General features: G+C 43.6%; 1 protein-coding gene and 2 long non-coding RNA genes across 4 annotated transcripts; 1 reads left to right on the top strand and 2 right to left on the bottom strand.

Annotated features, from left to right (window-relative positions):
- Positions 1-1,531: 1,531 nt before the first annotated feature.
- On the bottom strand, positions 1,532-17,326 carry LOC130413185 (uncharacterized). Of its 2 annotated transcripts, XM_056738208.1 has the most exons (15): positions 17,062-17,201; positions 16,125-16,305; positions 15,540-15,581; positions 15,329-15,423; positions 15,072-15,119; positions 14,528-14,906; positions 14,224-14,400; positions 13,998-14,086; positions 13,650-13,902; positions 13,383-13,477; positions 13,134-13,181; positions 12,590-12,968; positions 12,286-12,462; positions 11,906-11,994; positions 1,532-11,811 (listed from the first exon to the last, which is right to left on the bottom strand). In XM_056738208.1, the coding sequence occupies exons 2-15, from the start codon at positions 16,234-16,236 to the stop codon at positions 10,135-10,137; spliced, it is 3,660 nt and encodes a 1,219-aa protein (XP_056594186.1). In that variant the 5' UTR covers positions 16,237-16,305; positions 17,062-17,201; the 3' UTR covers positions 1,532-10,134. The 2 variants fall into 2 exon arrangements, with proteins under 2 accessions (XP_056594186.1, XP_056594185.1); XM_056738207.1 differs by lacking the exon at positions 16,125-16,305 and having other exon boundaries at positions 17,062-17,326.
- Positions 17,327-17,518: 192 nt separating this feature from the next.
- On the top strand, positions 17,519-18,415 carry LOC130413186 (uncharacterized). The gene is made up of 2 exons (XR_008905460.1): positions 17,519-17,672; positions 17,939-18,415. It is a non-coding gene; the product is annotated as an uncharacterized LOC130413186 (long non-coding RNA).
- A 385-nt stretch (positions 18,416-18,800) lies between these two features.
- On the bottom strand, positions 18,801-23,186 carry LOC130413187 (uncharacterized). The gene is made up of 2 exons (XR_008905461.1): positions 20,843-23,186; positions 18,801-20,422 (listed from the first exon to the last, which is right to left on the bottom strand). It is a non-coding gene; the product is annotated as an uncharacterized LOC130413187 (long non-coding RNA).
- Between the last annotated feature and the right edge of the window lie 1,343 nt (positions 23,187-24,529).

Genomic DNA, 24,529 nt, shown 5'->3' with positions numbered 1-24,529 from the left:
GGAACAACACATGTCTGATCAAATAGTAAAGAGATTCCTTAGGTGGAGCGGTCTTTCAACAAAAGCAGGGACTATAATGGCAAATGCTAATGACAACGTAAGAAAATAATTTGACAAACTCCAAGGTAGATCTGGCAAAAATGTCAAAGGAGTTTCCAAATAATGTCAAAGCTTTTGGTTGCCCAAAGAAAGCCAGAACAACTGTGCTGCAGAGGATGGCTATTCAACATTTCACAGGAGACATTGTACATTTAGATTTATGTAATGACCGTTTCATTTGTAGCAGTGTTATTTATCATTCATATAATAACACAACTCTTAAAAAGAGAAATAATTCTGTTGTAAAGTAAAGTGATGGAAAATTCTGTGAAATGACACTGGTGGCTCTCGCATCTCTGGATGAGCACTCTTCTGCATCTACTACAAATAGATTCTGTGTTTTAGTTAAGGAGCTTGCCAAGAGTGGAAGACAGGTTTATAGAGATGTTCAGTTAAATATACCCTGTACATTTCTAACTGAACTGTTTCACAGTAATAATGTATGTTCTGTACATCCTCAGTGATTACAGCGTCAATGTGTAATAATTAGGTCTAAGGACAAAATGTATGTCAGTCCTCTTCTGAACAATATTTAAAGAGACTAAACATTTACCAGTGAAAAACAGGTAACTGTTAATGATCCCAAACATGTTTCCATAATTAACTGTGTGTCTTATATATGGCTATTTATTTATTAATTAGATATTATTTATTAGAATGATCTTGCTCGTTTTATAAACACCATGAACTGTGCTGTGTTTTACCTTTCCTGTTTTTCCTGTTCACCCCTGTAAGGCTGCTTTGGAACAATGCACATTGTGAAAAGCGCTATATAAATAAATTGAATTGAATACCATTTCAATGCTTCTTTTTTTTGTATGTTAAATACTTTACATAAGTACTGTTATATTGTGTTGAATGACCAAAGTTGTATTGGTGTATTTCTGTGTATGACACTGTGCACAATACAGTATTAGCATCGGCAACTTGGAAGGATTAATGAATGTAACATGAGTCTTCGACACTATTACCAAAATAAACATTACTCATCTTCAAACGAGATGGTGGTCTAGTGGGTTAAACCACTGAGCTGGTAAATCAAAGGTTGCTGGTTCGATCCCAGCAGCCACCACCAGTGTGTCCTTGAGCAAGACACTTTACTCCATGTTGCTCCAGGGGGATTGTCCCTGTAATAAGTGCACTGTAAGTCGCTTTGGATAAAAGCGTCTGCTAAATGACTAAATATAAATATAAAACACCAATAAAAGACACATTTTTTAAAATGTGTTTTTTTTAAATATACTTAATTACAATTTTTAATAGTAGATTTGAAGTTTAATGGTAAAAATTAAGTAAAAGTATATTACTAATAAACTTTAAATTTATTTAAAAGTGCGCTATATTATGTTAGTATATTTACAGTGTAATGTTTAAAAATAAAATATATTTGAAATACAAAAAGTTTTTTTTTTTCACCGGGGATAAGCTGTAGTTTTTGATTACATTGTGCAATCTTTAGTATCTAAATATTACAATCAAACAGTATAGCATTACTTCAAAATATACATATCCATGGTTTACTGCACATTTGAAAAAAACTCATATTGCATTTGTAATGCAAACACTTTTATTTCACTAATCAAGCCCATAATGGATTTGTATATAAAGGTATATGCTTAAAATATGCTAAACATACTTGAAATTGTTCCACTTTAGCACATGAAAGTACACTAAATACACTTGAAATTGTAATTTATCACAATTAAAATTCAACTTAAATATATTTAGTACAAAATTTGTATTCCCAAAATAGCACTCTTTAAGTTAACTTATCATTAACATACTTAAAGTACTGATCATTAGTCTGAATGTAAGTACACTTTATAATACCAAAACTTAATATACTTGGCATATTGTTTTTTCACTAGGTTCGACTACTTATCCTTGTGTTAAACCCATATATTGCTAAGATTTAAAAAGAAAAAGAAAGCAAGCTGAAAAAAAGAAAAGAAAGCAAAAAGCAAATAGATTATAAAGTTCGAGTACAAACTTTCTGTTGGCTTGACAAAGCCAGTCCTGAAGAGTTTGAGCTAGTTTAAATTTTATAGTTTGAATTTTATTGTTAAACTTTTTCTAACATGATGGAAAAAATAATGTGAGCCCAGTGTGTAAAAAACGGGCTTATTATGTTGTTAGCATGATTAGGATTTTCCCCTGGCATAATTAGCATGCTGCTAGTATGATACTCCAGGCCATGAATGAAACAAAACAACCCCATGTCTCTATGATGTTCAGATGCAGAGATATGGGTATTGCTAAACGGTTGCTAGGATAACCTGTTTGGTTGCTATGGGCGTGGCTTAGCATTTTACCAATGATGATACTCTAAGACAGGGTTTCTCAAATCTTACCCTGGAGGTCCGGAGCACTGCAGAGTTTAGCTCCAACCCTGATCAAACTTGCATACCTGTGATTTTCTAGTGATACTGAACAACTTGATTAGCTTGCTCAGGTGTGTTTGATCAGGGTTGGAGCTAAACTCTGCAGTGCTCCGGACCTCCAGGGTAAGATTTGAGAAACCCTGCTCTAAGATATGAGTGAAACGAACCAACCCCTGTGTCTCTACGAAGTTCTGATGCAGAGAAATAGGCAGCGGTGGGGACAAGTAGCTGCCCCACCATCAAGGAAAGAAAGGGCAACGGAACGAGTTTGACGGCACGCGCCTCCACTCCCGGGAAACACGGCGCTGAGGGCGGGCGCTCAAACCCGAGGCCCCATGTATCCGGCAGCGAGCACTGGGAGAGTAAGAACGGAGCACTGCAACCCGACGCTCGCGCAGCACAGTTAAGAATGGCTGACGTTTCGACATCCGCTCGACCCCCTGGAGGAGGGAGCTGCAAGGAATCGTTGGAGTCAGATGCCAGTAAAGTCCTCCCGAAGGTGCAAGGGACATCTCATTATCATCACCAATTCTGATACGTGGTATCGACTATCTCCTCCTGACGCTCGGCTGTCCGTGCTGCACCGAGACGGCATGTTCCACCTGGGGGACATCGACGTATCCGTTAGCTGCCCCACCATGGAGGGAAGAAAGGGCAACAGAACAAGTTTGATGGCACGCGGCGAAAAAGAGGGTGTTTTCAGGTCTTACTGAGTTCCTCATGCACCACCGGGAAACACGGCACTGAGGGCGGGTGCGGCTTGCAGGCGCGCTCAAACCCGAGGAAATATGTATCCGCCATCGAGAAGTGGGAGAGTAAGAGAAAGCATGCCAGTAAAAGCATGAATGACATTTCGACATCCGCTTCTTCCTGAGCTCGACCACCTGGAGGAGGGAGCTGCAAGGAATCGTTGGAGTCAGATCCCAGTAGGTCACCCCCCGATGCTGCCAGGGACATCTCATTATCATCACCATTTCCGATACGTGGTTTCGAATCTCTCCTCCCGATGCTCGGCTGTCTGTGGTGCACCGAGACGGCATGTTCCACCTGGGGGACATCGACGAATCCTCTAGCTGCCCCACCATAAAGGGAAGAAAGGACAAAGGAACTTGTTTGACGGCACGCTAAGGAAAAGGGGGCGTTTCCAGGTATTACTGAGCTCCTTATGCACTTCCTGGAAACACGGCACTGAGTGCGGGCTCGGCTTGCAGGCGCGCTCAAACCCGAGGCACCATGTATCCGGCAGCGAGCACTGGGAGAGTCAGAGCGGTGCACTGCAACCCAACGCTCGCGCAGCACAGTTAAGAATGGCTGACATTTCAACATCCGCTTCTTCCTGAGCTCGACCCCCTGGAGGAGGGAGCTGCAAGGAATCGTTGGAGTCAGATGCCAGTAGGTCACCCCCCGATGCTGCCAGGGACATCTCATTATCATCACCATTTCCGATACGTGGTATCGACTATCTCCTCCTGATGCTCGGCTGTCCGTGGTGCACCGAGACAGCATGTTCCACCTGGGGGACATCGACGTATCCGCTAGCTGCCCCACCATCGAGGGAAGAAAGGGCAACAGAACAAGTTTGATGGCACGCGGCGAAAAAAGGGGGGGTTTTCAGGTCTTACTGAGTTCCTCATACACCACCGGGAAGCATGGCACTGAGGGCGGGCGCGGCTTGCAGGAGCGCTCAAGCCCAAGGAACCATGTATCCGCCATCGAGCAGTGGGAGAGTAAGAGAAAGCATGCCAGGAAAAGCATGAATGACATTTCTACATCCGCTTCTTCCTGAGCTCGACCCCCTGGAGGAGGGAGCTGCAAGGAATCGTTGGAGTCAGATGCCAGTAGGTCACCCCCCGATGCTGCCAGGGACATCTCATTATCATCACCATTTCCGATACGTGGTATCGAATCTCTCCTCCCGATTCTCGGCTGTCTGTGGTGCACCGAGACGGCATGTTCCACCTGGGGGACATCGACGAATCCTCTAGCTGCCCCACCATAAAGGGAAGAAAGGACAAAGGAACTAGTTTGACGGCACGCTAAGGAAAAGGGGGCGTTTCCAGGTATTTCTGAGCTCCTTATGCACTTCCTGGAAACACGGCACTGAGTGCGGGCTCGGCTTGCAGGCGCGCTCAAACCCGAGGCACCATGTATCCGGCAGCGAGCACTGGGAGAGTCAGAGCGGTGCACTGCAACCCAACGCTCGCGCAGCACAGTTAAGAATGGCTGACATTTCAACATCCGCTTCTTCCTGAGCTCGACCCCCTGGAGGAGGGAGCTGCAAGGAATCGTTGGAGTCAGATGCCAGTAGGTCACCCCCCGATGCTGCCAGGGACATCTCATTATCATCACCATTTCCGATACGTGGTATCGACTATCTCCTCCTGATGCTCGGCTGTCCGTGGTGCACCGAGACAGCATGTTCCACCTGGGGGACATCGACGTATCCGCTAGCTGCCCCACCATCGAGGGAAGAAAGGGCAACAGAACAAGTTTGATGGCACGCGGCGAAAAAAGGGGGGGTTTTCAGGTCTTACTGAGTTCCTCATACACCACCGGGAAGCATGGCACTGAGGGCGGGCGCGGCTTGCAGGAGCGCTCAAGCCCAAGGAACCATGTATCCGCCATCGAGCAGTGGGAGAGTGAGAGAAAGCATGCCAGGAAAAGCATGAATGACATTTCTACATCCGCTTCTTCCTGAGCTCGACCCCCTGGAGGAGGGAGCTGCAAGGAATCGTTGGAGTCAGATGCCAGTAGGTCACCCCCCGATGCTGCCAGGGACATCTCATTATCATCACCATTTCCGATACGTGGTATCGAATCTCTCCTCCCGATTCTCGGCTGTCTGTGGTGCACCGAGACGGCATGTTCCACCTGGGGGACATCGACGAATCCTCTAGCTGCCCCACCATAAAGGGAAGAAAGGACAAAGGAACTAGTTCGACGGCACGCTAAGGAAAAGGGGGCGTTTCCAGGTATTTCTGAGCTCCTTATGCACTTCCTGGAAACACGGCACTGAGTGCGGGCTCGGCTTGCAGGCGCGCTCAAACCCGAGGCACCATGTATCCGGCAGCGAGCACTGGGAGAGTCAGAGAGGTGCACTGCAACCCAACGCTCGCGAGCACATTTAAGAATGGCTGACATTTCAACATCCGCTTCTTCCTGAGCTCGACCCCCTGGAGGAGGGAGCTGCAAGGAATCGTTGGAGTCAGATGCCAGTAGGTCACCCCCCGATGCTGCCAGGGACATCTCATTATCATCACCATTTCCGATACGTGGTATCGACTATCTCCTCCTGATGCTCGGCTGTCCGTGGTGCACCGAGACAGCATGTTCCACCTGGGGGACATCGACGTATCCGCTAGCTGCCCCACCATCGAGGGAAGAAAGGGCAACAGAACAAGTTTGATGGCACGCGGCGAAAAAAGGGGGGGTTTTCAGGTCTTACTGAGTTCCTCATACACCACCGGGAAGCATGGCACTGAGGGCGGGCGCGGCTTGCAGGAGCGCTCAAACCCAAGGAACCATGTATCCGCCATCGAGCAGTGGGAGAGTAAGAGAAAGCATGCCAGGAAAAGCATGAATGACATTTCGACATCCGCTTCTTCCTGAGCTCGACCCCCTGGAGGAGGGAGCTGCAAGGAATCGTTGGAGTCAGATGCCAGTAGGTCACCCCCCGATGCTGCCAGGGACATCTCATTATCATCACCATTTCCGATACGTGGTATCGAATCTCTCCTCCCGATTCTCGGCTGTCTGTGGTGCACCGAGGCGGCATGTTCCACCTGGGGGACATCGACGAATCCTCTAGCTGCCCCACCATAAAGGGAAGAAAGGACAAAGGAACTAGTTTGACGGCACGCTAAGGAAAAGGGGGCGTTTCCAGGTATTTCTGAGCTCCTTATGCACTTCCTGGAAACACGGCACTGAGTGCGGGCTCGGCTTGCATGCACGCTCAAACCCGAGGCACCATGTATCCGGCAGCGAGCACTGGGAGAGTCAGAGCGGTGCACTGCAACCCAACGCTCCCGCAGCACAGTTAAGAATGGCTGACATTTCAACATCCGCTTCTTCCTGAGCTCGACCCCCTGGAGGAGGGAGCTGCAAGGAATCGTTGGAGTCAGATGCCAGTAGGTCACCCCCCGATGCTGCCAGGGACATCTCATTATCATCACCATTTCCGATACGTGGTATCGACTATCTCCTCCTGATGCTCGGCTGTCCGTGGTGCACCGAGACAGCATGTTCCACCTGGGGGACATCGACGTATCCGCTAGCTGCCCCACCATCGAGGGAAGAAAGGGCAACAGAACAAGTTTGATGGCACGCGGCGAAAAAAGGGGGGGTTTTCAGGTCTTACTGAGTTCCTCATACACCACCGGGAAGCATGGCACTGAGGGCGGGCGCGGCTTGCAGGAGCGCTCAAGCCCAAGGAACCATGTATCCGCCATCGAGCAGTGGGAGAGTGAGAGAAAGCATGCCAGGAAAAGCATGAATGACATTTCTACATCCGCTTCTTCCTGAGCTCGACCCCCTGGAGGAGGGAGCTGCAAGGAATCGTTGGAGTCAGATGCCAGTAGGTCACCCCCCGATGCTGCCAGGGACATCTCATTATCATCACCATTTCCGATACGTGGTATCGAATCTCTCCTCCCGATTCTCGGCTGTCTGTGGTGCACCGAGACGGCATGTTCCACCTGGGGGACATCGACGAATCCTCTAGCTGCCCCACCATAAAGGGAAGAAAGGACAAAGGAACTAGTTCGACGGCACGCTAAGGAAAAGGGGGCGTTTCCAGGTATTTCTGAGCTCCTTATGCACTTCCTGGAAACACGGCACTGAGTGCGGGCTCGGCTTGCAGGCGCGCTCAAACCCGAGGCACCATGTATCCGGCAGCGAGCACTGGGAGAGTCAGAGAGGTGCACTGCAACCCAACGCTCGCGAGCACATTTAAGAATGGCTGACATTTCAACATCCGCTTCTTCCTGAGCTCGACCCCCTGGAGGAGGGAGCTGCAAGGAATCGTTGGAGTCAGATGCCAGTAGGTCACCCCCCGATGCTGCCAGGGACATCTCATTATCATCACCATTTCCGATACGTGGTATCGACTATCTCCTCCTGATGCTCGGCTGTCCGTGGTGCACCGAGACAGCATGTTCCACCTGGGGGACATCGACGTATCCGCTAGCTGCCCCACCATCGAGGGAAGAAAGGGCAACAGAACAAGTTTGATGGCACGCGGCGAAAAAAGGGGGGGTTTTCAGGTCTTACTGAGTTCCTCATACACCACCGGGAAGCATGGCACTGAGGGCGGGCGCGGCTTGCAGGAGCGCTCAAACCCAAGGAACCATGTATCCGCCATCGAGCAGTGGGAGAGTAAGAGAAAGCATGCCAGGAAAAGCATGAATGACATTTCGACATCCGCTTCTTCCTGAGCTCGACCCCCTGGAGGAGGGAGCTGCAAGGAATCGTTGGAGTCAGATGCCAGTAGGTCACCCCCCGATGCTGCCAGGGACATCTCATTATCATCACCATTTCCGATACGTGGTATCGAATCTCTCCTCCCGATTCTCGGCTGTCTGTGGTGCACCGAGGCGGCATGTTCCACCTGGGGGACATCGACGAATCCTCTAGCTGCCCCACCATAAAGGGAAGAAAGGACAAAGGAACTAGTTTGACGGCACGCTAAGGAAAAGGGGGCGTTTCCAGGTATTTCTGAGCTCCTTATGCACTTCCTGGAAACACGGCACTGAGTGCGGGCTCGGCTTGCATGCACGCTCAAACCCGAGGCACCATGTATCCGGCAGCGAGCACTGGGAGAGTCAGAGCGGTGCACTGCAACCCAACGCTCCCGCAGCACAGTTAAGAATGGCTGACATTTCAACATCCGCTTCTTCCTGAGCTCGACCCCCTGGAGGAGGGAGCTGCAAGGAATCGTTGGAGTCAGATGCCAGTAGGTCACCCCCCGATGCTGCCAGGGACATCTCATTATCATCACCATTTCTGATACGTGGTATCGACTATCTCCTCCTGACGCTCGGCTGTCCGTGGTGCACCGAGACGGCATGTTCCACCTGGGGGACATCGACGTATCCGCTAGCTGCCCCACCATGGAGGGAAGAAAGGGCAACAGAACAAGTTTGATGGCACGCGCAGAAAAAAGGGGGGGTTTTCAGGTCTTACTGAGTTCCTCATACACCACCGGGAAGCATGGCACTGAGGGCGGGCGCGGCTTGCAGGAGCGCTCAAACCCGAGGAACCATGTATCCGCCATCGAGCAGTGGGAGAGTAAGAGAAAGCATGCCAGGAAAAGCATGAATGACATTTCGACATCCGCTTCTTCCTGAGCTCGACCCCCTGGAGGAGGGAGCTGCAAGGAATCGTTGGAGTCAGATGCCAGTAGGTCACCCCCCGATGCTGACAGGGACATCTCATTATCATCACCATTTCCGATACGTGGTATCGAATCTCTCCTCCCGATGCTCGGCTGTCTGTGGTGCACCGAGACGGCATGTTCCACCTGGGGGACATCGACGAATCCTCTAGCTGCCCCACCATAAAGGGAAGAAAGGACAAAGGAACTAGTTTGACGGCACGCTAAGGAAAAGGGGGCGTTTCCAGGTATTTCTGAGCTCCTTATGCACTTCCTGGAAACACGGCACTGAGTGCGGGCTCGGCTTGCAGGCGCGCTCAAACCCGAGGCACCATGTATCCGGCAGCGAGCACTGGGAGAGTCAGAGCGGTGCACTGCAACCCAACGCTCGCGCAGCACAGTTAAGAATGGCTGACATTTCAACATCCGCTTCTTCCTGAGCTCGACCCCCTGGAGGAGGGAGCTGCAAGGAATCGTTGGAGTCAGATGCCAGTAGGTCACCCCCCCGATGCTGCCAGGGACATCTCATTATCATCACCATTTCCGATACGTGGTATCGACTATCTCCTCCTGATGCTCGGCTGTCCGTGGTGCACCGAGACGGCATGTTCCACCTGGGGGACATCGACGTATCCGCTAGCTGCCCAACCATGGAGGGAAGAAAGGGCAACAGAACAAGTTTGATGGCACGCGCAGAAAAAAGGGGGTGTTTCCGGGTCTTACTGAGTTCCTCATACACCACCGGGAAGCATGGCACTGAGGGCGGGCGCGGCTTGCAGGAGCGCTCAAACCCGAGGAACCATGTATCCGCCATCGAGCAGTGGGAGAGTAAGAGAAAGCATGCCAGGAAAAGCATGAATGACATTTCGACATCCGCTTCTTCCTGAGCTCGACCCCCTGGAGGAGGGAGCTGCAAGGAATCGTTGGAGTCAGATGCCAGTAAAGACCCCTCAATGGTGCAAGGGACATCTCATTATCATCACCATTTCCGATACATGGTATCGAATATCTCTTCCTGATGGTCGGCTGTCTGTGGTGCACCGAGACGGAATCCTCTCGCTGCCCAACCATCAAGGGAAGAAAGGGCAAAGGAACAAGTTTGATGGCATGCGCCGAAATAGGGGATGTTTCCAGGTCTTACTGAGTTCCTCATGCACTTCCGGGAAACACGGCACTGAGGGCGGGTGCGGCTTGCAGGCGCACTCAAACCCGAGGCACCATGTATCCGGCAGCGAGCACTGGGAGATTCAGTGTGGTGCACTGATACCCAACGCTGCTCGACTGTCAGTGGCGAGTGCGAGTGGAATCTGTGGCATGCATCAACCTCATTCTCCTTCTACTCCTCGGTCTGCCTGTGACGAGCCGAATCTCTCCTTCTGATAATTGGCTGTCTGTTATGAGCCGAATCTCTCCTTCTGATAATTGGCTGTCTGTTATGAGCGGAATCTCTCCTTCTGACAATTGGCTGTCTGTTATGAGCGGAATCTCTCCTTCTGATAATTGGCTGTCTGTTGCAAGCAGAATCCATTCTTCTAATAATTGGCTGTCAGTTGCGAGCGGAATCTCTCCTTCTGATAATTGGCTGTCTGTTACGAGCCAATTCGGAATCTCCCCTTCTGATAATTGGCTCTCTGTTACGAGCCGAATCTCTCCTTCTGATAATTGGCTGTCTGTTACGAGCCAATTCGGAATCTCCCCTTCTGATAATTGGCTGTCTGTTACGAGCCGAATCTCTCCTTCTGATAATTGGCTCTCTGTTACGAGCCAATTCGGAATCTCCCCTTCTGATAATTGGCTGTCTGTTATGAGCGGAATCTCCCCTTCTGATAATTGGCTGTCTGTTGCAAGCAGAATCCATTCTTCTAATAATTGGCTGTCAGTTGCGAGCGGAATCTCTCCTTCTGATAATTGGCTGTCTGTTACGAGCCGAATCTCTCCTTCTGATAATTGGCTGTCTGTTGCAAGCAGAATCCATTCTTCTAATAATTGGCTGTCAGTTGCGAGCGGAATCTCTTCTTCTGATAATTGGCTGTCTGTTACGAGCCGAATCTCTCCTTCTGATAATTGGCTCTCTGTTACGAGCCAATTCGGAATCTCCCCTTCTGATAATTGGCTGTCTGTTATGAGCGGAATCTCCCCTTCTGATAATTGGCTGTCTGTTGCAAGCAGAATCCATTCTTCTAATAATTGGCTGTCAGTTGCGAGCGGAATCTCTCCTTCTGATAATTGGCTGTCTGTTACGAGCCGAATCTCTCCTTCTGATAATTGGCTCTCTGTTACGAGCCAATTCGGAATCTCCCCTTCTGATAATTGGCTGTCTGTTATGAGCGGAATCTCCCCTTCTGATAATTGGCTGTCTGTTGCAAGCAGAATCCATTCTTCTAATAATTGGCTGTCAGTTGCGAGCGGAATCTCTCCTTCTGATAATTGGCTGTCTGTTACGAGCCGAATCTCTCCTTCTGATAATTGGCTCTGTGTTACGAGCCAATTCGGAATCTCCCCTTCTGATAATTGGCTCTGTGTTACGAGCCAATTCGGAATCTCCCCTTCTGATAATTGGCTCTCTGTTACGAGCCAATTCGGAATCTCCCCTTCTGATAATTGGCTGTCTGTGACGAGCAGAATCTCTCCTCCTGATGCTCGACTGACTGTGACAAGCAGAATCTCTCCTTCTGATAATTGGCTGTCTGTTATGAGCGGAATCGATCCTTCTGAAAATTGGCTGTCTGTTACGAGCGGAATTTCTCCTTCTGATAATTGGCTGTCTGTTACGAGCGCGAGTGGAATCTCTCCTCCTGATGCTCGCCTGTCTGTGGGGAGCTTCAACTTCACTATCTTTCTTCTCCTCGGACTGTCTTGGGCAAGCGGGAGTGGAATCTCTTCTTTGAAAAGTCTATTAACTGATTCATTATTGGCTGGATCCTGAATGATATTCTGCTGTTTGTCTGTCTGATCTTCGTCCTGAAATGAACAGTAAGTTGGTGATTATCTGAACATATTTGTGCAGTGAATAAGAATAACATCAGTGAAATAAACATGAGCAGATCTTCAGTACCTGTAACCAAGCGTGGTCGTGGATCTTTCCCAGAAGAATGCGTTCTTTTGGGTTCTCCTGCAGACAGGCTCCAATTAAACTGCAGCATTCTGCGAGGAAACACAAAGAGTCTGTTATAAGCTTAAACTGTCAATTCATCTGAATAATCCCTTTTATTTATAAGATTTCCTGTAGCTCAGTGGTAAGAGCATTGCGTCAACAACAGAAGGTTGTGGGGTCGATCACAGGGGATTGAACATACCTATGTATAAATGTATAGTACATTGCTTTGGATAAAAGCGATTGCCAAGTGCTTAAATGTAAATGTAACTTCACATTTGCTCTGACTTTATTCAGTTGAATATCATTGAGAATTTCAGGCGGCCTGATGAAGATCTCACCTTTAGAGAAGCCATGTATAGACCAGATCTTGTTCTTCATCTGGTTCTTGTCATCAGAGTCTGGGAATCTCCGGCACAACAAGGTGAACAACAGGACACCCAGTGAGTACACTGTCGTGGACTTAGCGTGGTACTTGCCCGTTTTAAAATATTCTGGGCAGAAGTAATCCTCTGTGCCTGAAGAAAGAAGATTTCATGTGATTCATTAGTCTGCATTAGTTTAGCACTGAATCTAAATGATGTCATCTTAGTATTTATATCAAGAGCTGTTTATAATAGACATGTGTGAAGTGATGAAACATACCAATGAAGTCCCTGTAGGCCGTATTCTTATATAAATCACCGCACTCAAAGTTGATGAGTTTGATATCTAGGGTGTCTGTGTTGATGAGGAAGTTTTCCAGTTTTATATCTCGGTGGAAAACTCCCCGTTTGTAACACATGTACGCAGCCTTGGTCGCCTGCCGTATGATAGATTTCGCTGTCTTCTCTGTGATTTGATTCCCTGCATCCAAGAGGAAGTCACTCAAAGTTTTGCAAGGAGGGAAGACGTCCAGGACCATGATGTAATGCTTCTCAAAGTCCTGCCACTCCAGAAGCTGAACAATCTCTGGAACATTATCTCCCTCATTGGCAAGAATCAGAAGAGCGATCTCTCGAGGAATGGGTTTAGCATAACCCGGCTGCAAGAAAGACAGTTTTATCAGGATTAGATAAAGGTGTTTTTACAAACAAGGATTTATCTCAGTCTTCAACAAACTGAAGTCAACAGAAGTGTGTGTTTGTGTGTGTTTGTAAGAGTTGTGTGTGTTTAAGATATTTTCAGCTAAATATCAATCAATACTTACGATGCTGATGTAATCTGTGTTGTTCTTGTCGACATATTTCACTGCCACCTGAACAACAGAACCAGATTTACAGTTAAATCATGTCACTAAAAGCATTCATAATGAAAAGAAATGTCAATCATTTATAGCAATAGAGATTATATTTGATCAGTCTGTCTGTTTCATTAGATCAAATTCACAAAATAGTGACCAAAAGATACACAAAGAGATGTTCAAAACATGAGCACAATGCAGAAGAAAAAGTCAAACCTTCCGGCCATTGAGAGTATGTCTGCCTTCATAGATTGAACCAGCTGCTCCGTCGCACAGCTTCTTCCCAATCTTATACAGCCTGTTGTAGTTTTCTGTTCAGAGATAAAGGAAATGTAATTTATCTGTACTGGCTGCAGTTTATCTTTACTGCAGTACTGTCCTAATGGACCCAAAATTTTTGTCTCTTACTTGATCTTAAAATAACTCTAAAACGACTCGAATGAAAACACAGAATATGATTTGGGATTATGGAGGTAAACTCACTTTTGGATAACCAATTCTTTTGCTTTTCATCCTCCATCTTCTCTTTAGACTGACTGCCTGTGGAGAGCGAAGGTGGAATCCCTCCTCCTGATGCTCGACTATCTGTGGGGAGCTTCAACTTCACTCTCTTTCTTCTCCTCGGACTGTCTTTGGCAAGCGGGAGTGGAATCTCTTCTTTGAAAAGTCTATTAACGGATTCATTATTGGCTGGATTCTGAATGATATTCTGCTGGTCGTCTGTCTGATTTTCGTCCTGAAATGAACAGTAAATTGGTGTTTTATCTGAACATATTTGTCCAGTGAATGAGAATAACATCAGTGAAATAAACCTGAGCAGATCTTCAGTACCTGTAACCAAGCGTGGTCGTGGATCTTTTCCAGAAGAATGCGTTTTTTTGGGTTCTCCTGCAGACAGGCTCCAATTAAACTGCCGCATTCTGCGAGGAAACACAAAGAGTCTGTTATAAGCTTAAACTGTCAATTCATCTGAATGTCTCTTTAAACTTCACATCTGCATTGATTTTGTTCTGCTTATTTTCATTGAGAATTTCAGGCGGCCTGATGAAGATCTCACCTTTAGAGAAGCCATGTATAGACCAGATCTTGTTCTTCATCTGGTTCTTGTCATCAGAGTCTGGGAATCTCCGGCACAACAAGGTGAACAACAGGACACCCAGTGAGTACACTGTCGTGGACTTAGCGTGGTACTTGCCCGTTTTAAAATATTCTGGGCAGAAGTAATCCTCTGTGCCTGAAGAAACAAGATTTCATGTGATTCATTAGTCTGCATTAGTTTAGCACTGAATCTAAATGATGTCATCTTAGTATTTATATCAAGAGCTGTTTATAATAGACATGTGTGAAGTGATAAAACATACCAATGAAGTCCCTGTAGGCCGTATTCTTATATAAATCACCGCACTCAAAGTTGATGAGTTTGATATCTAGGGTGTCTGTGTTGATGAGGAAGTTTTCCAGTTTTATATCTCGGTGGAAAACTCCCCGTTTGTAACACATGTACGCAGCCTTGGTCGCCTGCCGTATGATAGATTTCGCTGTCTTCTCTGTGATTTGATTCCCTGCATCCAAGAGGAAGTCACTCAAAGTTTTGCAAGGAGGGAAGACGTCCAGGACCATGATGTAATGCTTCTCAAAGTCCTGCCACTCCAGAAGCTGAACAATCTCTGGAACATTATCTCCCTCATTGGCAAGAATCAGAAGAGCGATCTCTCGAGGAATGGGTTTAGCATAACCCGGCTGCAAGAAAGACAGTTTTATCAGGATTAGATAAAGGTCACTTTACAAACAAGGATTTATCTCAGTCTTCAACAAACTGAAGTCAACAGAAGTGTGTGTTTGTGTGTGTTTGTAAGAGTTGTGTGTGTTTAAGATATTTTCAGCTAAATATCAATCAATACTTACGATGCTGATGTAATCTGTGTTGTTCTTGTCGACATATTTCACTGCCACCTGAACAACAGAACCAGATTTACAGTTAAATCATGTCACTAAAAGCATTCATAATGAAAAGAAATGTCAATCATTTATAGCAATAGAGATTATATTTGATCAGTCTGTCTGTTTCATTAGATCAAATTCACAAAATAGTGACCAAAAGATACACAAAGAGATGTTCAAAACATGAGCACAATACAGAAGAAAAAGAGAAAAAGTCAAACCTTCTGGCGGTTGTGAATTTGTCTGGCTTTATAGATTGAACCAGCTGATCCGTCGCACAGCTTCTTCCCAATCTTATACAGCAAGCGGTTGATTTCTGTTCAGAGATAAAGGAAATGTCAAGAATTAGAAATATTTCTTCCAAATTAAATGAACAATGTTTAACATATGATGAAGAGTCTGTATATGTTGATATTTTGGACGTAATCTCACCTTCGATTGACCTTGGCTGAAACTTTACAGTATGATGACGTCCTGAAATCACATCCGTTGAGCGAAATGAGATCAAACACAACATCAATTCAATCAACTCATATCAATTAAATATTTAACAATCCTATTGATAGATAATATTGAAAACCAACAGCAGCATTTTACAGTGCAAATTTTACTTTAAATATTAGTTCAAATGATCATCACACATTTAACATCTTCATTTCAACCAATAAGTTACATTTACATTTAATCATTTACCAGACGCTTTTATCCAAAGTGAAAGTGTAACAAAGTTACATACAACAATCTACAGATGATCCAGAATGCTGCGGCAAGAGTTATCTTTAATGAACCAAAGAGAGCACACGTCACTCCTCTACTCATTAAGCTACATTGGCTTCCCGTAGTCGCTCGCATCAAATTCAAGACTCTGCTCCTGGCCTACAAGACCACTACTGGTTCGGCACCACCTTATCTTAAATCGCTAATGCAGACATATGTACCCACCAGATCCCTACGCTCTGCAAACGAACGACGTCTTGTGGTGCCATCCCATAAAGGTAAAAAATCTCTCTCGCGCACCTTCTCCGGATCTGTTCCACCTATGTGGAATGATCTGCCCGCTGCTACAAGATCTGCAGATTCTGTAGCCATCTTTAAGAAACGCCTGAAAACACATCTCTTCCGCCAACATCTGACTGATCTGTTCTGACTCTTTTCTTCTCCACTCTTTTCTTCTCTACTCTTTTTCTTCTCTACTCAACTAAAAAAAAAAAAAAAAAAAAAAAAAAAATGTATGAATGAGTGAATGGTTACGTATACTGTGTTAGGCTATATGAGACTAGTCTTCATTTTAATTGCACTTATGCTTTTGTTGTACTTATGCTGTCCTAATTGCTTCCATTACCTACCCCACTTGTAAGTCGCTTTGGATAAAAGCGTCTGCTAAATGACTAAATGTAAATGTAAATGTAAACCTTAACCTGAGCAATAAATAACAACATCCACAGTAAAAATAGATGATGCATGTCTAACACGTGTGTTTGATATCTATCTTTGGTTAAAATAAAATGAATATCTTATATATGTCATTATTATGTGTGTGAAATACATAAATCTTTAAAGTATCATATGTTGAAGTTCGATTGATTTCTTATTTTGTTGTATTGGTTTGTCATTTTTCTTAATTATAACTTGTATGTGTTCAGAGCTTCAGAGACCTTGTGTGCTTAATGTCTGAAATTAGTCATATAGACAAAAATATACAGTATTGCATATATCAGTTACAAAACTGAATGGACATGGGTGACTGGGAGCAAATAACGAAACAAGGAGAGAAAATCCTCTAGTATCGTTCAAAAATCACATCAGGGCTAAAATAGCGATGTTCAAAGTATTTCGTATTTAATAACACATTTACATTCGTGTTATTAAACAGGCTAGATGCGTTTACTGTTATTGTGAAATATGGAGAACATATGTCTAGATATTGTTATAATGTGGTGATTTTATGACTGACCATCATTTCTGCTTCTGTCAGCGGTCACAAGAGGTGTTTGTGTAACCGGCTCCTCTCTCTCAGCCGGACCTTTGCGGCCTTTTATCCATCTCAGAAACCTATTTCTCTTTTTCTCCTTCTTTCCTCCGTCTTTCTCGATCGGGTTGTCGATTAATCGAGCAGGTAGTTGGTAAACCTCGCTAGCATCACTAGCTTCATCGGCTTTAACGCACTTGTCAAAAGTTTGACCCATTTCACTCACGTAAACACCAGTAACAAGTTATCAGAAAGCAGATTAAAAGCAGAATGAGCAAAACAAGAAATTTCAGCGTCTATAAACCGTCAGAGTCTTTGTGACGTCATATGGACGCTCGTGTCATCTAAAGTGTATATTTGAATTAACCAATAAAAGCTGCTCATCCAGTAAACACGTGATTGGACAATAGAGTGTTTTCACGACGCGTCATCAACCCGGAAGTCGGCCATTTTGTGGACGCTCGGACATAAACATTGCGAGTGAACGGAATGTGACTCGGTCGTAAAAGTTATTACCAATAAAGGAGAAAAGAGCAACAAACTGTCAGAGGAAAGAATGCATTTGTGGATTACCAGACTGTACCAGGATTTTCAGGGTAAGAATCTTGACAACATTCGTGTTTGGTCTTCTCATTTCCTGTCAGGTACGGGAATAATTGGACTAATTTATTAACTAATTTTGTAATGTAGTATACGTTACACTCATGTTAATATTTCGTTGCTGTTTGTTAAATACTTGTCTTTAAATTTAATTATAATTTCATTTCAGAAACTACTCTAGTAGTGCAAGACATAAATATTTTCTTTAAAATGTTATTGAAATTTAGAAAAGGAAGCTACATTTATTATTATTGTATTATAGGTCAAATATCTGACCTGCACAAAAAGGATGATCCAGATTGGGGGCCATGCCTTAATATGAGAGGAAGGACTCATTGACATCAAGTTACAAACGGCGTGTGAATTGAGCCCAGCAGAAACACAAGGATGCTTCTGCCCATTCTTTGCTTCTTATGGACACAGCAGATGATTATGATTGAGCATCAAGTGACTATATCAGCGATAATATCTGCAGTGACTGGTGACATTATTGATTCTATGACCAGTGAACTTCAAAATCTGAGAACGAAAACATTCAGTTGCAAATATTGTCCTCTTCATATGATGTGCAAATGAGTGAATTTGAGGGTAAAGATGAAAAGGTTTTATTATTCATTGGTCTGCCTAAATATCAGATTTTGTTAGCAATGTTTACATACCTTCATCTCCAGCTCTCTGTGAAGAAGTCACTTAATGCATTCCAAGTGCTAATGCTTACATTAAAAAGACTAAAACTTAATGCTTCTACAACCTTCCTGTCTTATGCGTTCAATGTGTCAATGTTTATATGGATGAAACCACTTGTTAAATGGCCTGAAAGAGAACAGTTGGTAAAAACTATGCCGATGCAAATCCGAAAACATTTTGATAAAAAATATGTTGCTGTTATTGCTTGGAGGTGTTTATTGATCGTCCATCCAACCTTATAGCCAGAGCAGAAACATACATGGTCATCTTACACCAAATGATTTCTTGTTAAGATAAGATGATAATTTTGTACTTGGATCTGTCTTTTGTGCTCTGGTGAACCTTTGTCCATCAGCTGTTGATTTTGAATGAAGCTGCTTGTTGGTAAAAATAATCAATTTGTAAATAAATATGTAAAGAACAACAGAACAGCTGGGTATGTCACAACCTTTTACTTGTAGTATGATGTACAAACAATGTTAATTACAAAATTCTGAAATAAAACTAGCAAAATAATGGCCAAATTACACACATTACATTACAAAATGTAATAAATGAAATATTAAAAGTAATATTACAGCCTAATTAAAAATGTGTATTTAGGGAAACGTTTACACATTACACAGATGTACATCACAGATATACATGAACATGCAAGCTACAGAACAGATAACTGCATATGACATAACTGTTGTTTTTAGTGCTTGATACCTTTCCTTAACCTTTTTGGAAGAAACTGAGGTAGCTTACAACAGTTTGAACAGTACCATTTTCCTTTCTGAGCAATAACAACATTAAAGCATGAATAATGAAACCTTTGAATATCACTTTGCATTGTGACACAAACTCCTCTGACCAAACTCAACCTGGCCACAGTAACACCAGCTTTTTTCTTTCCACTGCCACTTGCACCTTTGTCAGAAACTAGTTCAGGCATAAGGGTGGTGTCAAAAATGTGCTTTCTTTTATTACAGATGTCACAGAACTCATCATTAAACAAAATGTGTTCAACATGCTAGTCTTTCTCTGTCCAAACAACAAAATAAGCAGACTCCAATTCGCACACACCGAGCTGCGTTTGGGCTTGGTAGTAAGACTGGTGGTTTCTGTTTAGTATCAGTTACCCTTCATCATCCTCCTCCAAGTAAAATCCCGTAAGTCTGTCTCACTTGTCAGATTTGACACAGAATGGACATTTAATTTCAGTGACACTGACGCCACAAAAAAAACAGCCAATCTGGGGAAGCACCTAAGAATGGCACACATGGATTAATGAAAAAACCTGTCTTGTCCACTTTCACATTTTCATAAGATTTCTTGTGTTCATCTGTAAATGTGTATGATTGGGGATAGCGTACACTGTTGATCAAGCTCTGAGCTGGTGGATTGGGATCAGTACAACATACACTTTTCATTTTAGATGCTGTGATTCGACCAGCACGACACTGAAACCAGTTTAGAAGAAGCTTGATCCCTTATAGCTATTGCTCTTCAGATACTGAAATCTTTCAATGATTACAAATGGACAATACATCACTGTAGTCCGTGTGAAGTGTCCCCTCATGCCGCAGTTCAGTCAACACCAGAGGAAAGTTTTCACTCATTGGTTTGGGAATAAAGTGGTCTGAATAAGGCTCAATCAGGGATAAATTGCAGAGTTTGAGCCAATTGTGCTGAGAGTGTTAAATAATGATGACAATTCATCACTGGTGTTCTGCTTTCTTTTTTTAACAGTAGAACTGTTACTTTCTTTTTCAAATGACTGCACATAACCAGATCATTCACTCTAGCAGCTACTTTACTTTATATTTCTTTGCTGCAAAACAGGCAATCTCTCGACATTCCTTGTACTCCACTTTTGACATTCCAGTAGGTAAGATCCAATGCGTCTTTTCCTGCGTCACTGTCTTTGAGTCCATCAACTTCACTGTTGCTTCATTCAGAAAAAACAAAGCAGCGACATGTGTGCACGTCTCCCCCAGGCCAGCCATACAAGTACAGTGGGCTCAAAGAATCCTTCCAGACCATCCTTCAATCGTATTCACTGAGAATGAAGTACCTTGACAAAAGACAAAGTAAGACAACTAGATATCTAGCATCTGATTCATATGTTTCTTTAATAAACTAACTGAAGAGGTAGCTGGAGCTACAATAATATATCAGTAGACAGTGTGTTGAGTATTCACAGTGCAATCCATACTATTGTTAATGTCAGAGTGCATCCAACATGGCCGACTTCAGGATTGATGACGTGTCGTGAAAACACTTTAACACACTCAATTAAAGCTTTTCTAAATTTGGTTAGATACTAGGTTAGATTTAACTGTATTGGACTGAATAGTGGCTCAGTTTTTAGCACCGTCACCTTACAGAAAGAAGTTTGTAGATTTACTTTTCTCATAAATGTTGTTTTCATCTGGGTGTCCCCCAAAACACATGCAAATTAGCCTAAAGCAGGGCACTAAACATTAAAACCAACCTTATAGCAGGAGGCTAATAGCCAAGCCAACACAATGGCTGACCAACATCCTCTTTTGCATTAAGGCATTTAAGGTGGTATGGTCTTGCTTCTTTCCAGCGCTCGGAGGCTTTCTGCTGCCGCGAAGACCATGATGATGATTCAGAGCTTTTCTGAGGCTCAGCAGCAGGATAAGATGTCAAAATATCAAGAGAGCCCCTCCATATTTTATTCTGTAAAGAAGATATGAAATAAAGCTGTAAGGGACAACTTAGATGAGGACCAATAACAAGTTAATTGATCGATATTTAGAATAAACACCATTTCAAACTGTGTTCTTAATCCATTTACAGCACTGTCAGTTTTGTCTAAGGGGTTATTCTTTAACTCTTTCCCCCAAGCCTTTTTTTTAAGTTGTCTGCCTGCACCAGCGGTTTTTAACATTTTCACCAAACTTAAATGGCTCACAGTACATTTTCTGTAGCAAATATATGGTCAAACAATATGTCAAATGAAAGAACAGAGTCTCTGCTTTTAAACTAAATAAACCGTATTCTTCCATCTTCGGTTGTTCTTTTTATCAGCCCTTTGATGTGGGTAGATTTCTTCAAAAATGCATCACTTTGATTAAACAGCTGCGATAATTATATTTCTTGTCAAAGATCCGGTCCAGATTACACTCAGAACAATCATTAAAAACAGATCAGATATATACGTTCTGTGTTCTGGGATTCTGTTCTTTTTCCAAAGGTGTGTAACAGCGCCACCTGCTGTACAACAGTACAAACGCAGATTGCAGTAATAACTCGTCAATGTAAACTTAAATTCATCACTTTGATTTAGCAAATTGCTCTTGAGGATTTAGCTCTGCTGAGGGAACAGTAAGTGGAACCTCTGCACTGATGGAAGAGAGCATTCATGAAAAACTGACTGAAAAACAGCACAAAGAAGAATAAAAACATGTTAATCTATCACTGCATGTTTGTTTTTTTCCCAAAACTGAACAATTCAGACATATTTCTCTTATGTTCTTGGTGATGTGTTCTTCTCACTTTTTTAGATATTGGAATATTTTAAACTCTCAAACATCAATAACAGTCTTCTTATTTGATTTAGTCCAACATTTACACAGGAAATTCCTACAATGACAAATCCAAAATAATTCAGATATAACCAGTAGCTGAAGCTTGGCGTCGCCCTCCTTGTCTCCTCCTGGGCTTGTCATGTCCTAAAAGTCCCTTTTAGAGGTCTGTGGAGGGTCTCCTACAGAGCGTGCATGTTTCCCCTCCACAGCTGCTCTCTGTGTGTTGGAGGGAGTATCTCTTGTAAGATTGATGTTGTTAAAGGTACTGGAGCAAAACGACAGGTGATAAGTGAGAGGCAAACACAACATAGTATGTTAGTAAGGTGTTGAATGGCTAAACTGAACTTTGCCAAAGATTCTCCAAGCACCCTATTTTAACTATATAAACACATGATATGAAGCACAAGTGAACTTAGGGGGCCCAAATCCATTTTTGCTATTTTAAGGATGGGACAAAAGGTCTAAAAGGCTTGTCCCTGTTCTCTTAATAAGTCATAAGTGTGTTTTGGGCAAAACGTGCAGTAAACCAATCAGACTCTCACCTCCCTTTCCCTTTAAGAGCTGAAACTAACAAAAAACACCTGTGTCGAGTGTATGATAGAGCTTAGGGTCTATCATACATAAGTCTCTGTAACTCAAAAATATATTCCCTCAGTTACACATGCCACAGAGCATTATAGGATGATAATGCATCATGCAACAGGGCTCTATACTAACTTTTTGCACTGGTTGCACTGGTGCGCCTAAGAAAAGTTCTAAGGTGCACCAGCACAAAAGGTAGGTGTTCCCAAATTTTCGACCGCATCGCATTTAACTGGTTTGACCAGTTAACTTTTTTTTGTCCATATAGGATTTACTTGTAAAAAATTAACTAACAATCTGGTCAACACAAAGTTCTTTATTTGAAGCACAAATCTACAAGAAGGGTAACTTACTGAAAAAGTGTTGGTGCTCAAAGTGCTTCACTGAACTGAAATTTAAACAAGATAAATGGACCAGGGCTTGACATAAATTGGGAGGTTGACGGCTCCGTGTCAGAGCATTGCTTATGATTTTTGGACGGATCAGGGCTTTACTTAAGATTATTCACGAAAAAGTGGTCAATCGTTCTTTTCATCTTCTCTCATCATCTGCTGCTACAACCACTCTGTCTAACTGATGGCTGCTCACCTCTCTGTCTGACAGCTGCACTCATGTTCACATGTGATTAGATCTGGGAAAACCCAACACATGGTGCATATTTATATAGGCCTTTTACAGTTTTTGATATCATATTCAAGACCTTTCAAAATCAGTTTGTATTTTGCTCAAATCCTGTGTATGTAAAATTATGTAAGTTATGGCTGATGTCGGCTGAAGAGCTATGATGTTCTGGAACGGAATTTGGAGAAAAACTTGTTTAAAGTTCAGTGATGAAAATAAAAGCACAACAGTCCAGTATCACAAGTAAAAGTCACTTTACAGTGGTAAGAGACTTACTCTAATAACAATTTAATAAAAAAAACATTTCCTAGTGTTGAAGTCTATAAAAATACTGTACAAAACCGTTTGAATAAAACGTAAGTAAGGAAAATGGTGCAGGTCACACTTAAAGAACGAGAGCTCTGCCTTTATCACTACACAAGGACACTTACAAACAATACGGACAACAACTAATAAGCAGTGAAGCAAGTTTTATGTTGTTTATCATCTGCAGTGTCTGGACTTTTGATCATCTCTTGTATGTTTTGCGATCGCGGTCTGACTCGCGTGAGCAGCGGAGCGGGGATAACTCCTGGTGCTGTAGGCTGGGAGCTCTGTCATCTCACGAAAACATGTATAAAACAACTTTGCATACCATAGTTTAAACAGGACTGGTGGGATATGTGCATTGAGACCCATTTATTCTTCATGTTATGTGGTTTACTTTGTTAGGTGAACTGTCTTTCCCGCGTCCCAGTGCGACATCCGACGGGTTGTCCCAGATCGCATCACATATGTCTAGTCAGTAACAATAACATGTGAAAACACGCAGGTTGCTTCGCGAGCATATCACACTGAATGGAAACAGGGATTTACAAATAGCCCTCATTGTGATCCGACATATTATGGACGGCCTTCAGATTTTTCCGTCACTGGTAAAAAATTCGGTCAATGACAGAGAATTTTGGGTTAACGCGACCTCTGGTACACAAACGTACAGAAATATCTGGACCACAGCCAATCAGAGGGACCGACCATAACTATCTCTGACTGTTTTAGACCATGATATGAGCCTGATGTGTGTCTGTTGTTGAATAACAGAGAGACTTTCAGAGTTGTGCAGACTTCTTTCTCCCTCGAACGGCTGATCACACCGGTGCGACCTCTGATTATTTTTAGTCACACCATTGAGAAATAAGGCCGCATTTGCCACCAAATTACTCTGACTTATGGTGGTTTTTCTATTATAGTATTGAGTTTTCCTATATAGAAAAATACATTTAGTTAGTTATAGGTTTCATATATTCTTCTGAAATAATATTGGGCATGGACCTCATGTATAAGCCTGAGCTCTTGAACACCTGCATGAACAACAAATATCTTATCTTATTTGCACGTATACCAAACATACGTTTTAATAAGGAAGTTTGGTTTGTCCCATA

Source organism: Triplophysa dalaica, chromosome 23 (genome assembly GCF_015846415.1).
Source record: "Triplophysa dalaica isolate WHDGS20190420 chromosome 23, ASM1584641v1, whole genome shotgun sequence".
NCBI classification, from domain to species: Eukaryota; Metazoa; Chordata; class Actinopteri; order Cypriniformes; family Nemacheilidae; genus Triplophysa; species Triplophysa dalaica.
The sequence above is the reverse complement of the archived record's forward strand: the minus strand, read 5'-3'. Positions and strand labels throughout refer to the sequence as shown.